Source organism: Netta rufina (genome assembly GCF_964035555.1).
Source record: "Netta rufina genome assembly, chromosome: 2".
Classification (NCBI taxonomy): Eukaryota; Metazoa; Chordata; class Aves; order Anseriformes; family Anatidae; genus Netta; species Netta rufina.
Window position 1 is genome coordinate 19970265 of NC_140124.1, and position 16050 is coordinate 19986314.

General features: G+C 34.6%; 2 protein-coding genes across 2 annotated transcripts in view; both read left to right on the forward strand.

Moving 5' to 3' along the window:
• Positions 1–10546, forward strand: part of LOC311206600 (nebulette-like) — a gene marked incomplete at its 5' end in the record, with an annotated part of 54890 nt that extends 44344 nt beyond the window's left edge. The window contains 6 exon segments of the mRNA XM_084282041.1: positions 1500–1610; positions 2250–2360; positions 2698–2808; positions 3185–3289; positions 6207–6299; positions 10261–10546. Of these exon segments, the coding sequence (XP_084138167.1) occupies positions 1500–1610; positions 2250–2360; positions 2698–2808; positions 3185–3289; positions 6207–6299; positions 10261–10419 (690 nt within the window). The 3' untranslated portion in view covers positions 10420–10546.
• Positions 1–16050, forward strand: part of LOC311222510 (LIM zinc-binding domain-containing Nebulette) — a 256423-nt gene that overhangs the window by 203967 nt on the left and 36406 nt on the right. Inside the window, exon 5 of the mRNA XM_084306842.1 lies at positions 15130–15301. Coding sequence (XP_084162968.1) covers positions 15130–15301 — 172 coding nt within the window. The remainder of the gene's footprint in view (positions 1–15129; positions 15302–16050) is intronic.

Genomic DNA, 16050 nt, shown 5'->3' on the forward strand with positions numbered 1-16050 from the left:
CAGGCTGCCTGGGCCACAGCAATGGGACTGGAGGGTGTGGAAAAGAAAAAGGGAATGGGAAAGAAGCTTGTGCTCCACCTCACATTTTTGTATGTGTCATTCTTTAAGAGCAATATATATATTTATATATTCCATATTCTTTTGATGTGTTACATGAATATATGTGATACATTACATATTCACAAACATATAAATATATAGCCATAATAACCAGAGGAACTGTTGTGCATAGGGCTGATCAATGTAAACAAGTGCAGCTATGCATATAGCTGTAACTCCCAGGGTTACCTTTTCCTTGGTGTTTTACACACTGGGAAGCTAAGGGAAAGCATCTGCCGTTCCACCTTTAGCAGAGAGGAATTGAGACATAACGTCTTCTCACAGGATAATTTATACTGTTTATATATTTTTATATATTTTTATATATTTTTATAATTTATACCAATAAAAATTTTGGAATTTTGGAAGTGGGGAGTAGTTTTAGCATGTTTATTTCCATATCAGAGTGAGACAGAGATTTAAGGTAAAGTATTTCTGCTCTTCTTCTTGTTACTTTATGCTGTATGTGTTTAGAGCATTGTAATAAAGACATTTTTCTTCCTTTTTTTTTTTTTTTTTTTTTCCTAAGTAACTTAAAAACGGCTAATGAACAGGAAATTTAAGCATAAGTATTTATTTTGAAAAAAAGTTACACATTTTCCATGAGCAGAGATAAACTATAATATAAAAATATATTGCTATAGTATCAGAAATAGCAGTGTCCAAGAAAATAATATATATATATATTTATTAAAATAATTACAACTATTGTATATTTCAGTATTACTGAATATATATATATCATGGATATTTTAATATCATTTGTTGATGAACAAGAAATACATCCTCGCTTGGATAAGCTCAAGATGAAATATTCATTTGTTTCCTGTATTGGTTATTTATAATTTATACTGTGGGGGAAAAGAAGCAATCATGAATGAGTACAGCCACTTGTCTAATGGCTGTGGTTCAGGAAAGACCTATTAAATGAATAAATTACAACATCTTGTTCTGAAAGTTCACTGGAAACAATTCTGTACAGTATTTGATTTCTATCATGTACTCTTCATAAATAAAATATTTTCTTAAAAGTAAAATGTGTTTCAATTAGGCTCGCATCAAGTACCAGATTATTACAACAGGTTTTGCAGAGCTAAACTGCCCCTTTACTGCAGAGGATAATTACAACAAGCTATATGGACTGATGCTCACACCCCCTGCCAAACTGAAAATTCAGTGGTAGTTTTTGTACATTCTGTGAATATCTCCTAAAGTTTTTCTCCTGTAGTTTGTTACATGTTATGCTAACCAAACCTTGCCAAGACTCTTGAGAACTGTCACCCTCTACTTGAGATTTTTGACTGAGTCAAAATTCTGACTCTTAAATTGTGTCTTGCATAAAAATCTACCTGTAACTCTCTGGCTATTGTGAATCTAATGTACGAAGTTTTGCCTTACAGAAACAATATAAGAAGGACCTGGAAACTGAAATTAAAGGGAAAGGCATGCAAGTTGGTCCAGATACTCCTGAGATAAGACGAGCCAAGAAAGCTTCTGAAATTGCAAGCACTGTAAGTTCCTGTACACGATGCAATCTTTCAGTCTGTCAGAATGCAACAAATTACTGTCACTGAGAATTCCACGTGACACCCGATCTACACAGTAGGCATACCACAGATTTCTCTAAATACCTAGTCTGTTGAGCTGCGTGGAGTCTAAACGTTGTGTAGTCCATGTATGGGGAAAGATAAGTGTTCCCAGAGTTCTGACCCATGCCTGGCCTAGATGGTATTCAGTGGTGGCAGGCCCTCCTCCTTTTAGGTCTAAACGAGGCTGCTTGTTTTGGTAGGGCCAAACAATAAACGGAGCTAGAATGATGCTAAAGGCTTTATGACCTCAGTCTCCCCAAGAATAGATGAGGGATAAAAACTTCTCTCTTCATATGCCTCTGATTGTGGCTGCCAAAGTTGAAAAGATGCATGGATGTGAAAGGCTACATCAAAGTAAGCAGTCTCTTAAAAGGATGTTTAACCTGTTAACAGGTGTGTTGTAGGTAGGTTCTACAAAGATAATGCTGTAGACAGCATAACATCAAAAGTTATTTGGTGTTTCATAGATACTGCTCAATGAAATTGTACCGAGTATTGTATGAACAATGTTAAGGATTTGGTTGTTGGACATATGAGTGACTCCAATGCTATTATTTTCAGAAAGAATATAAGAAAGACTTGGAGAATGAAATTAAAGGGAAGGGAATGGAAGTGGGCATGGATACCCCTGATATACAACGAGCAAAGAAAGCTTCTGAAATTGTAAGCCAGGTGAGTACAGAATGAATCTGTTAACATTACTTTTGAAGTGAAACAGAATGAGATGTTAAAGATACTTGTGCTAAAAGGAATAAGCAGTGTGCAGTAGAACAAAACAAACAACAACAAAAAAACACAAACCAACCAACCAAACAAAAAAAAAAACAACAACAAAAAAACAGGTTACATGAATAGAAGCGATTCTTTTGAGGTCTAATCATTGCTGTCAGAATAGCTTAGAAGACAACATACAAATAACTGCGGAATTAGTTATGTTGCATACTCAGGGATATTGTTTTACTTTGTTTTACATTCCTTTATTTAATTTTATTTTGTTCTATTTTTGCAGAAGGAATATAAAAAGGATCTTCAGACTGAAATTATAGGAAAAGGAATGCAAGTTGGTCCATATACTCCTGAAATACAACGGGTCAAAAGGGCTTCAGAAATAGCAAGCCAGGTAGGCATAGTTCAAAGGCTAACTGTTCTAATTGCTCAATTAATTGCTCAAAATGCTAGCTCTGTAGATGGTATCAGACCCATATTAAATGCATTTACACATAGTAAAAATCTTACTGCCTAATTCTTATTTGTATTTAGGCCTATTATGCCATCTAAATTGATTTGAATTGTGTACATCTACTTGCAGGTCTTTCTACATTACTTAAAAGGAATGAAAAAAAATAAATAGAAGAATATCACAGAGGAGAGTGGTTGAAATAAATACTGTACAATGCTGTTGAGGTTCATCAACAATAAGCAATTTTTTGTTGCAGTTTGGTTATTAGCCCTAAAAAAGCAGGAAATTGTTATTTTAAAATTATTTTTTTTTCCAGAAAATGTACAAAGATGAAGCAGAGAAGATGCTCTGTAACTATTCTGCTGTCCCAGACACTCCAGAGATGGAGAGGATAAAAAGTACTCAGAAAAACATCAGTGCAGTGAGTAACTGATTTTCTCTTCACTTGCAACTTTTCAGATATTTTCAGTTTAAATAGGCTCTCTAGTGCCTCAGCATGAAGTAGGGAACGTATGAGTAAATGTTCTTTGATCCATTTGCATAATTTTCCTGGCAAAGACTGTATCACTCATTTCTTTCAGTAAAAAAAAAAAAAAAAAAAATACAGTTTTTCTAGGTGTGACACTTATTTTGAATTGCTAAACCACTTTATCACCTTGCCAAGCCACAGTTATTTTTGAATGAAGATTTCTTTTCTTTTTCCATCAAGCCCCAGGAAGTATTTTATTTAAATGTACAAGAAAGCTAAGGCTTGTTACTGTGCACACAGGATTTTTCATCTGTTTCCTATCATATGTACAGAATACCAAGGTTCTAGGATAAAATTAGAACAGAGCAAGTTTCATAAATATATATCTAATTATTTTATGTTACCCTGGTTACATTTTTTAAAAAATTTTATGCTAGATTTAAGTTTCAGTCTGTTCCTATATAAATTATGTGCTTAGATTTCCAAGGTTGCCCATTTTGTGATTCAGTTCCATTTTTGTGATTCAGTTCTATTCAGTTCCATTTCCTCTATGTGCCCATTAATTCTGCTGTTTGTAAGTCTGGCTTTGCTTGTAATATAACAGGGAAGAAAAGACAAAGGGCAAATTTAGCCTCCAGAACCTAAGGCTATCCAGTTAGTGTCTGTTTTTCTGGCAGACTAATTATACTAATAAAACCGATGATTTGAGAGAAAGGCATACAAGTTACTTAAATATTTTAGTATTATCTGGCACAGATGTGATTCTTTAGTTTAGAGAGACCCTCAGCTTCACCACCTGCTCTTTTTCTTCCATCACGTGAGAACAGCTGAAAGCTACGTCTTCCTAATACAAGCTGTTGACAGGCCCATTGGCCCCAATTTTGTTTCTTGTAGTTTGTTGCCTCTCGGTTTTGAATGGAGCTCAGCTGCATAGTGTGAAGGTGGTTGTCACCATATCTCCCGTCACTGGCATCCTAACATGCTACACTGAAACTTTATGTAATGGAAGGGATTCCAGCTTGCATCTACTGTTCTGCTTTCCTCTCTGCTCCAGTTTTTAATAGCTTTTGGTGGAGTCCTCAGTGGGTCTAAGCAGAGTGGACTGACAGATACCAGCTTCCACTACTTAATTGTTAGGATTCTTTATAACATAAAATAATAAAATATACATCTTTGAGGTTGGTTGAGTTTATTTTGTGATCCCCATTTTTCTATATCTGAAGTGGATCCTCCAAATGTAGGAAGGCAGCTCATAGGTGAGATTGAATGATCATTTCTTTTCTTTCTCTTCATTCCAATCTTTCAGCACCCTGTGCAATTTAGTTTATGGCGGTAAGTTACTCTTTACTAACTCGAGGGAGCAGTGCTCATGTAGAAGTTGTTAATGACCCTTAATAGGCTTTTGATTTCGGATTTTCTCAGAAGTATTTTTCTGCCTTATGGGACAAAAAAAAAAAATAAAAAAAAATGTGGCTAGCTCTGCAGATAAGATCAGTGCTGCTTTTAGCTCACTAGCTCATTTGGCAGATGATTTACAATAGGGTTTTTACTGCACAGTCTTCTCTTTCATAGAAAAATTCCTTGCTCCGGTATTTTTTACCACTCCCTTCTTGGTAGTGGAGAAAAGTGTATTTTAGGTCAGTCGACTTTGTAAATCTTTCTACCTTCTACTGACATGTTTGTGCAGAAGAATTTTCAAGTTCTTACTCATAAGCTGTCTCTGTTCTCACATGGTAAAACAAAATTCTAAATAGTTAAAGGTTTTCTGAATATTTGATAAATTACTTACGTACATTAAATAATTCACTCTCCTCTAGAACATTTAGCAATACTGGTCACCCTAGTTTACATGGGTTTTCAAGGAAGTAAGAGAAACGATGTTTTATTGTTTAAGGCTTGAGAGAAATAAAATTTAAAAAGTAGTTTAAACAAATTAAATAATTAAACAAATAAACCTTCGTGTATTTAAACAAATAAATCTTTGTTTAAGAAAAGCAGAAATAATATGTTGTAAAGATTTTGTTATAAACTCCAGGATTGACTTGTTTTTAAATTACCAGCCTGGTAAATATATACAAATACAACTTCTTTAAGAGTTTTGCAATTTGAACTGGTGCTTTATGGTTATTTAAATTACAGCCACATTTAGAATTTGTGGAGCAGTAATTTAATGTCTCCTTCAGTAACTCTGAGTGATTTATTCTACTGTTGTGCTTTGTATTCTATCCTTTATTGAAACAATTGAAATAGAGATCTAGAAATGTGTTTCTTTTCATAAGTGAGCTTTGTTTGTAGATGCAGTCCTCAGCTTTCTGGCTTGAACCCAGAAGTTAAAAATTGCATGACTTGGATTGTAGCTCTGGCCCTTCTGGTTATTTGATCGTTAATATGTCAATTTTCTAGTTTGTTAAATTAGAAATAGTTTTATCTATTCACATCTCAGAGCATTTTAAGACCTGAAGATTAAAAGCAATTCAAATCTTGCATGTACATGCACGTTCAATTAAATTGATATCAGTGAGATTACTCAAGCATAAAGTTGCATTTTTAAATGTTTATAGATTATGATCTAAATTTTAATATTATTTCCAAAGACAAAGCTATCATTACAAATACTTATAAATAGCTGAGGTCATTCTAAAGGATGAAAGGATGATAATAGATTATCTGGTTTACAGTTGATAACAAACAACATTATTACAGTTATTGATAATTGGTGTGATTTATGAAAAATTAAAGTATTTGCTTTCTTGGCAAGATTTATAGTCAGATCAATTTGAAACCTGGAAAATTGCCTAGCCCTTTTATGAGAACTTGTACTTGCAATACTAACAGTCTTATAATTACTTTTTCTTTTGGGGAAATGAAGGTGTTTTATAAGAAGGAAGTAGGAGCTGGCACAGCTGTAAAAGAGACTCCAGAGATTGAAAGAGTAAAGAAAAATCAACAGAATATTAGTTCGGTAAGTGCTATTAGCATTAATTATTCTTACATGAGTAAATGGTCGTTTTTTTTTTTTTTTTTTTTAATCCTTTTGTTTACTAAAAATTCTGCATCTTAATATTACACATCTCATTCAAATACCACTCCACTGGATTTTGGATATAATGCTCCATTCTAGTGGTGTTCTTCTGAGTACAAAGGTAGTTCAAACAGAAACATCATAAAATATAGGAAAAAAACTTTTAACTAAATATTTGAGGAAATAATTTTGTTTTTCAAGAGTGAGAAACATGAAATATATTTCCTGATATGACAGACTGAGCTGCAGTCATAATTTGCAATTTAGAAAAATATCATATGACAAAAAGAAAATCTTTAAAGTTGCTGTAGTCTGCATATATTACACAGTATTTGTTACAATTTGCACTTTAGGAGAAAAATGGATGTCCAGAATCAAGCTACATGAGAAGGTGGAGTGCCTCTATATGTGCTGATGATAGGTTGGTCTGTGGACCTGATGAAACCAGTTCTGAAATAGTATTGTTTGTCTATGGATGACCAATGTTTCTGGCACTTTAGTGGTCCACTAAAAGTAAAATATCAGAATGAGAGTTTTCAACAAGTACGACATGCTCTTTTGGTAACATGGTAAAGCTTGGGGGAAAAAGGAAAAGTAACTGTTGAGCAAGAAAACAGTCCTAATGGCATTGTTCAGTTTTGTTATGGAGTCTGTTGTTCCTGTCATGACATTTCTGATCATTAGAAAATTAAAAAAAAAAAAAAAAAGTTTGCAAGTAACACATATAAATGACAGCAGATTGTGTTTAAATCCTATCTGAAATCCAAATTTAGTACTTGGTACAACTATTTTAGTATAATTTCCTTGTTAAATACTGCATTTCCCAACAAAGTAAGGCCAGGTAGGGAGTTTCAATAAGATTTTGAAAAATAATATTTTTCCTGGATTTTTTCTCTGCTCAATCACTTTTCATTTTTTATTTTCATTTTGAGTCCTGTGCAATTTACAGATTCAGTGCAAGATATCACCTTGAAATAGTTTTTCTGGTTGTGAAGCTGTTGGTTGTGTTTGTTTAGTTTCTTTTTAATGAGGGTGCTTTTGTTCTTATTTTTCTTCTGCAAATGTGTTTCTTTTCTTTTACCTTCTTCTCTTCCCCTCCTGCCCTTTGCCTTTTCTCCTTTTCCCTTTCCTTTTCCCCCTTTCCTTTTCCTTTTCCCCCTTTCCTTTTCCTTTTTCCCCCTTTTTCTTCCGCCAGATTTGAAATGGTGTTCTAGAAACAGAAACCTACTTTCCAGATACCTCAGCCATATATTTTGAGAGTAGTCACACACATGCACATTCACACAGACAGAGGCTTATTAGGAGTAATCTTACTCTAATGTTTTTTACTCAGTACCTATCAAAGTGAAATGGAAAAATGCTATGCAGCGTTCTTGCTGTTTTAGAAATCCTAAACAATGGTGATGAGAGGAATATGAAAGACAGATCAGTATGCTAGTAAACATGCTTGAACAAAAGTATATCAAAAGAAACATAAAATATGTGAGTGGTTGTAGTGGTAGCTTAGTGGTTTAGTACCATGGCTTTTACCTTGCTACTCTACGTGAAGAACTAATATTTCACAGAATCACAGAATTTCTAGGTTGGAAGAGACCTCAAGGTCATCGAGTCCAACCTCCAACCTAACGCTAACAGCCCTCCACTAAACCATATCCCTAAGCTCTACAAAAATTTTACAAAAAGTATTTTATTGCATGTAGTATGCTTAGGATTACTAAAGTCTTGTATAGTAATTATTGAAAGGGTAGAATGCCAAATTTGAAGGCAATCTGAAAAAAACTTTTAAATTATTTGTCACTAAGAGGGAAACTATTGTATGGTGTAATTTACAGGAGCCCCAAAGGAAATAATTGGTAAATTACACCAATTTACACTCTATTAGATTTGAACGCCTTGCACATATCTTTGAATTTAGCCAGAAGGACTTAGGACAGCTTTAAAACTGTTGTGCTAGATGAAACTTAATTTGATGCATATCAGCAGTGCAAAAAAAAACAACAAGTAAATCAGAAAAAACAGACCAAAATAACAGTCACTCTGCAATCAAACCATGCAAAAAAAGTCCATTGCATCATGTTCTGAAAGTGATCAAATTATTCAAGGTTACATCTATTGGAGACAAATCTTAGAATAGTCTGTTTTCACAACTTAAAAAACAAGGTGGTGGCAGCCAACATAGCTGATCTAATCTCACCTGTTGTGAAGAGTAGGTAGGATGAGTCAGCATCCAAAATAGTTGGAGTCAAGATCTCACAAAACTTTACAAGCAAGCATCACACCCATGGACAATAACTGAATTTGAACCAAGAAGCTACAAATAACTAAGAGGATTTAAAAAAAATCTTCTTTATATTGAGGAACAGGAAGGTCTGGACTAGAAAGAAAGCTTTGGGGGAAAGATTGTAATTGTGTCTTTGCTTGTGTGAAATCCATGAGGAAACTCAGCACCAAAAAGGTTGGAGCCTGACTAAAACTCAAGCAGTTGAAGCATTTAAGGACTAACACTGCCAATTTTTAAGCTTACCTAATAGTCTCTATTAAAAGACCCTGTTTTCAGTAGTTTAATACTTCTGCCAGTCCTTAACTGTCTGGACTGAAATTTTCCATTTCTGGTCTGTGCTTTGGGCTGTTTTTGTTTTATTTATTAAATAATTTATTTATAAATTTCAGCCAAAGTAGCTTCCAAGAATGACCACAGAGAAAAACAAGTTATTTTGTCCATGTTAAAAAAAAATAAAAATAAATTGGCTTCCTCCAGCAGTACCATGCCTTGGAGCAGAGAGCTGAAAATTAGCAAGTGACATTTGGTACAACGGATTTGGGAAAAAAAAAAAAAAATAAAGACCAGGGGTCAGGAACTGAAAGTGTAGAAGGGCTTGGCCACAGACAAAATGGAGAGGCCAGAGGTGGTGAATGATGGACAGAATGGTGTGCTCCTGTGCATGGGTGCATCCTTCCAGAGGTTAAACTGAACCCAAGGCAGTTTAGACTCATTACTTCTTTGCTGTCAGCATGTGTCTGTGATACAAAATGTTCAAGTATTTTCTATTAGTCAAAATATTTTCCTTTTCTTTAATGATGGTGTCCACAGTGGTATTAAATACTGGACAGATATTTAGTAACAGACTAAGAAAAAGACATTGCACTAATTTGTCCAAGATGGCCCTGTTGGATAGCATATAGAAAACCAGAAGATATGACATCTTTCTTTTTAGTACCATGTATGCCTACCTCATAACTCTCCAGATTAAATTCAAGCTTTGGTACATACAGAGTATAATTGAAGAAATTCTTCTAGTTCTGTGTGTCTTTCAAATTATGGAGTCTAACATATCCAAACATACTGCTCTTCAGAATAGATGTGGTAAAATGTCACTAAATATGACGACATCTTCAAAGGTATCATCCATCCAAACATCCTCATTCTCCATAATGTGTCTGTTTATGTTTCCAGAGAACTTCAACCAGACTTCGAGGCCATCCACCCTTATGAGGACACATTTTTGAAACGTTTGGTTTCTGTAATGGACTGATAGATTCCTATGTAAGACAATATAAGACCAAGTCATTGTCAGAGTGATGCAGATCTCAAAGCAGTATATGCAGCATCTCAGTTATAAACATAGCCACAATCTGATGTGATATAAGTTTATGCTGTAAAAGTTTTAGGATACAAGGCATTTTATATGCACTCTGTGCTGCATCTTATCAAATAAGAATCATCTGAGACCCTAGTAATCTGTGTCAGAAATTAAATATAACTGTTCCTGTTCAGGTCAGTAGTGTTGGTAGGTCTGGTCTAGCGCTGTGGTGCATGCAAGGGACAGATTATAAAACTTGTGTTGTAGTTAAGTACTTGTCTATATCTTTGAGTTGCTAATATTTTATATTTATTGTGCAGATTAAATACAAAGAAGAAATTCAGCATGCAACAGCTATTTCTGATCCACCTGAACTAAGAAGAGTCAAGGAAAACCAGAAGAATATAAGCAATGTGTGCCCCGTTTTCATTGCTTGCAGTCTTTGCTGTGTTAAAAATGTTTGTGCCTCTGTGAATTGATCTGTGATGCTTGTGCTAGTTCCTGTTTGCTCACAAAGACTAATCAATTAATGGTAAGAAGATAACTCTTTAGCCTTGCACTTTGATTAACATCATTGAGAGTGAAATATTCCTGCTGAAGTATAAGTTGTTTACCTCTGAAATAGAGGAACTGCAAGAGAGGTTGAGTACTAAGTGTCATGATGAAAGATGAGTGTGTTTACTAAGGAATAATATTTTCCAACAAAATGCAGTGTGCTCTTTGATAATTTCTAACACACTGCTGTATTTCTGTTACTTGGAAGTCTCTGTGTGATATCTTATGCCATGTTCACTAGGTTCAGTACAAAGAACAGCTCTGCAAGGCTACACCTGTGAGTGTCACCCCAGAGATCGAAAGAGTCAAGAGGAATCAAGAGAATGTCAGCATGGGAAGTTGCTCTTATTTCACCTTTTGTATAAATGCTGCGTGCAGATGATGAGTAAGAAGTTCTGCCTGTGCCCTTTCTTTAGTTAGGCATGGACCTAACTAAATGGAATTACCTGAAAACTCTCTTTTAGGAAGCAACGAGAAAAGCCACTGCTTGGTTCAGAAAATGGCACGTAAAGTAGCACATACTCAAATAAATAGCTGTACTTTTTTTGAAACTTTATTCTCTGTCTTGAATATTTGCAGGAAACCTTAACTTATATATATATATATATATATATATATATATATATAAAACAATATATTTTCTCCGGCTTTTTTTTTTTCTTTAATTAAAATAAATAAATTAAAAAAGGCTACAGTTGGACTCAAACTCCAGCTCTCTTGCCTCTCTTTCTGGCTTCTCAGTAACTTTCCTATTAGAGTTTATTTAATGGCTGAAACAATCACTAGAAAGTCAAGCTGTTTGTAGTTGGTAGAGCGTGTGGAGGAAGGTAAGGAATTTTGGAATTCAGTGTTGCCTTCTTTCATTGTTGAAGTTGTACCTTGTTACTGAGTCTTTCTCCTTGTGGTGACTTCTGTTGACATCCGTATTTCATGGGTCCACAAACAGCTACGGTGTTTCCCTGGGATGTTTTCACTCATGTTCCCCAAATTAATTCTGAGTTACAATTTTCAAAATAGTGTCCCTCTAACTTAAGTGTATGCTATTTATTCACAGGTTGCTGTTGATGCGTCTAGTTCCCCTAAAATGCACACTGTTCAAACAAACCTGTTTTACCAAGTGATCGTTATACCTTTGCAAATGTCAGTTGTAAATTTTAATCCATTTGGTAGTTTACCATCACTTCTATAAGACATTAATTTTTCAATTGGAATATGTTGATGTGGACAGTTGATATTTTGTGTGGCAAGACAATTGCTTGGACGTTGTTAATGCCATAGTGCACTGCAGAATTATTAGCTTAATGTATCAGCTCAGTTATTCTTACAACACAAAAGCAAGAACTCACTTGCAAACATGTACACAAACACATATAAAAAAGAGATTTTTATGGAAACACTTTTTCTTCATAAAACTGTTGATTGGCATAAATCATCCAAGAATCTCTGATTATTTACTAAATATGCACCATATTGGACTTCCTTGTATTTGGGGCCAAGATTAACAGACTGATCAGTCTGTTGGTGCCATATCTATCCTCTTTAGATACTGATCTGTCTTGAGTGTCCATTCGTTTAATTTTGCTACTAGTGTAATTTGTTAAGAAGTGATAGAGGGGATAGATATTCCTAAGCTGAAAAGTACATTTAAATAAACATACGGTGAAATATAGATGGTTGGAATCAGTTTACAGTCCAGATGTATTGCACCCACTGTGTTTAATCACATTTGAATTTACAGAGTATACAAATTAGAATGTAGATGTTATTCTTATGGAATTTGTGTATGTGTGTAGAAATAAGCATTTAGAGTGGGGATTGCTGAAATTCATTTTTTTTTTTTCATTTGCTCTGCTTCCCTTATTTATAGTTTACCCCATTCTGAATATAAGATATTTATCTGTACTGCCAAAGACCCGTGTGGTAAATGTCAAGATATTGTGTGCATGTGTGTATATATTCACACAAATGCATTAATAAGAGGACTTTACAGAAAGAATTCAAGGTTATGCTTCAAAAATCAAGTTTTATAAGCTTTAATAAACTTCAAATGCATTTTAGCTTTTCATTTGTTTCCTGGGTGACCTTTTGAATCATACATTTTAATGTAATACAATGTGATACTGCTTTAGCTGACAAAGTATGTACCATTTTATCCTGTTAAATAATAGGTTCACTACAGAGAGCAGCCTGGCAAAGCTACTGCTGTGAGTGTCACTCCTGAGATAGAGAGAGTCAAGAAGAATCAAGACAATATCAGCTCGGCAAGTTGTTTGAATCTTTTTGTCATTTATATTTTCTGTCACTGTAGGAATATAACAAGGATATGTTTTCCCATTTAGATTTGATGTGTCAAATGAATCCAACTGCATCATCCTCTGAATGATTTTTTTTTTTGTCCTTTGAATACATGACTGCACATATAGACAACAAAAGTATTCAGACTTGTGGTTATTCTTATAAAAAAGGAAGAGGTCAGTTCAAGATCCTTTGTCTCTTGTTACCAAGTTTGATTTGCTAGATTTTAGGAGTAAATTATGGGAAAGGGCAAAGGAAATGAGATTTTAACTTTAGTGCAGATTTTTTTTTTTGGTGTATGTGTGATTCAGAGCATGGAAGCATATCCGTTCCACTCTGCAACATGCTACCTAATTAAGAGCAGAGTAGTCCTAAATAGATCCTATTATTAATCAGTAAAGGGTAGATACTGTATTAATCTTGGCCTTTTTTTTGGATAATACTTGCCTTTGGAGGCATGTAGGGGAGAGGTGCATTCATTGTAACACAGTAGTGTAAGAAGTAGAAGACAGTATACTAATAAGGAGCAAAGAACTCAAAGCAGCACAGTGAAGTAAAGGACCAGACTAGTTCTGTTACAGTCTGTGTTCTCAACGCTGAAACATCAGTGGTGAAACCCCTACAGATGATAAGTAGAACAGGCTTCCATGCAGAACCACTGTCTCAAGGTGGCAGAAGAGAATGAACAGTAGTGAACACTTTAGAACTGACTGTATGGGTGAAGAGTAAAGTAGCTCTTGTTTATCAAAGGATTTGTTTAAGGACAAAAAATCTGAACTTCTAAGTAACTACGTATGTCTTAAGCCTTAAAACAGGCAAGTGTTTCAGCTTTCACGTAACAATGATTTTTTTTGACTGATTGATGGAATAAACATGTCCTTTGGCCTTATCAATACCGTAGCCCATCTGTATCCTCCCTTTGAAATAAGATCACTAGAAAATGAATGTAAAGAAAGAAAACAGAAGAATTCTGGGCATTATGATTTGGAAAATATGCTTTTGCATAGTGTGGTTCTCACCATACCTTCTACGGTAAACAAAACCTTCATGTATGCTGTTGTTGCTGTTTTTCAGGTGAAGTACAGCAGTGATCAGAGGCAGATGAAAGGTAGACGTAGTGTGATTCTAGACACACCTGAGCTAAGGCATGTCAAAGAAACACAAAACAACATCTCAATGGTAGGGTACCTTCTTATAACTAGAATATACTAAGGAATGACACTTGACTTCCACTGGATTTTGCCTTCCATTAATATAGGTAACTAATGAAACTCTCTGCTCAAGTATGGAAAGAATATTTTCTTCTTATGCCTGTTGAGGGAGTGTTTGCTAACTGCATATGACTGTAATGAACGTTTTCAAAATACTAATAAACAGTTTTCTAACAGGTAAATGTCTGTTCTTTTTTGTTGTTTTTTTTTTTTTTTTTTTTTTTAATTTAAAAAACAAACTCATTTGAGCATCACACAGTTTGACTGGATTAGGTGACACACTTCACCATGTGCCTGTGCACGTTCCTAGTTTCTGCGTGACTTTTGTTCTTGGAATGAGTTTTGCGTGCATCTGCTTGTGTGAGAATGTTTGTCAATTTTAAATCGTTGATGATTAAGACTAAAAAAGTGAAAATGCATAATTGGGGGTACTACCTTTATAACTCTTACTAATACTGGTTTTGTTCCAACACTTGGTTATATAACACTTTATACCTTTGTCTTTGTATTTTTTTTTTCCTTTCTTTCTTTCTTTCTTTCTATTTTTTGAAAGCAGGCTGCTTAGAATAAGTGCAATTTTTATTCCTAAAAACCTTTGTTTAAAGCCAACTGGCATATGATAAAACAAAAAGGCAAAAAAGTACCTAAGTACCTTTTTTTTATGAATCTGTGCATAGCATCAAAATTTGCAGTGAGTACTTGAGTTCCTAAGAAGTACACTGCTGGAACATTTTTACTGACAGAATTAGTTGTCTACATCATCAGAGAGATGTCCTATCTCAAAGAAGGGGATGGATCAGATGACCATCTGATGAGGGCTTTTCCTGTTATATTCAATGATTTAGGTGACTATAAGATGATACTTTGCTGCTTGAGTAAATGTCTCATTCAGTGGCAATATAAAACAAATGCAAAAATGGTAATTAAATATCAAGGTATCAGGTCAGGGAGACAAGCTGGAAGTCCTGCTGAGTCTCTTTTATCTCATACGCATAACAATTCTATTATGGTACAAAACCCAAAGAATATAAGTGCTTAAAGCAAACAGTTACGAATTCCTGCATAGAATAACCATTTGCTGTCAACTAAAGCTTGGGGAATAATGTAATTCTTCTTTTATTTTGCTAGGTAAAATATCATGAAGATTTTGAGAAGACAAAAGGCAGAGGCTTCACACCAGTGGTAGATGATCCTGTAACAGAGCGGGTGCGGAAAAACACACAGGTTGTGAGTGATGCAGCATATAAGGGTGTGCACCCACATATAGTTGAAATGGATAGAAGACCTGGAATAATTGTTGGTAAGTTGTTAAATAATGTTGCTATCCGAAACACTGTGGGAAAGCCTTCACTACTTCTTGGATACCATTATATCCAAGAAAAAATACTCCCAAATTTCATTTTCACTCTTTTCTCAGTGTGAAACATTGAACTACTGGTTCAATGCTAGCTTCTAGGGAAGTAGATGGGAATGAATGATAGGTATACTTTGATCTATTTATTTATTTAATTTGTGTGTGAAATATGGATATTAATTACTGTAGCTTTACTTTTAAACACTGACTTTTCAATAAAAGCCAAAATATCTGTTTTGTTCTTTATTTTGTGTAGAAGAGAGATAGTTAAATTGGTGGTTCTGCAAGGTCTTGATGTTGCAGACCAGTTCAGATTTCCACCTACACTGGTCAGGTATTTCTCTAGAGCTATACATGGCCCACGTACCTTGTGTTTTGGAATTACATACAGCTTTCGAAGTAGCACAAGACGTAACTTATTAATAACTTGATAGATTTCTATCAAGTGAGCCAGACACCATGGCATTCAGAAGAGATGCTCTAAAAGATGATCCAAGGTAAGACCAGATGTTTGAAGCTAGAATACAGACTATTTTTGTATTAGGAGACAAGTAATTGTGGGAAGGTATTCATAACAAACAGTGGTTCAAAATAAAAATGCGTATTTGAATTCTTTTAAAAGTAAGCAAGCCTGCTGTGGTGAAAGAAATGTCAACTTAACATTTATTTTTACACATTTTTCTTTTGGTGTGTCT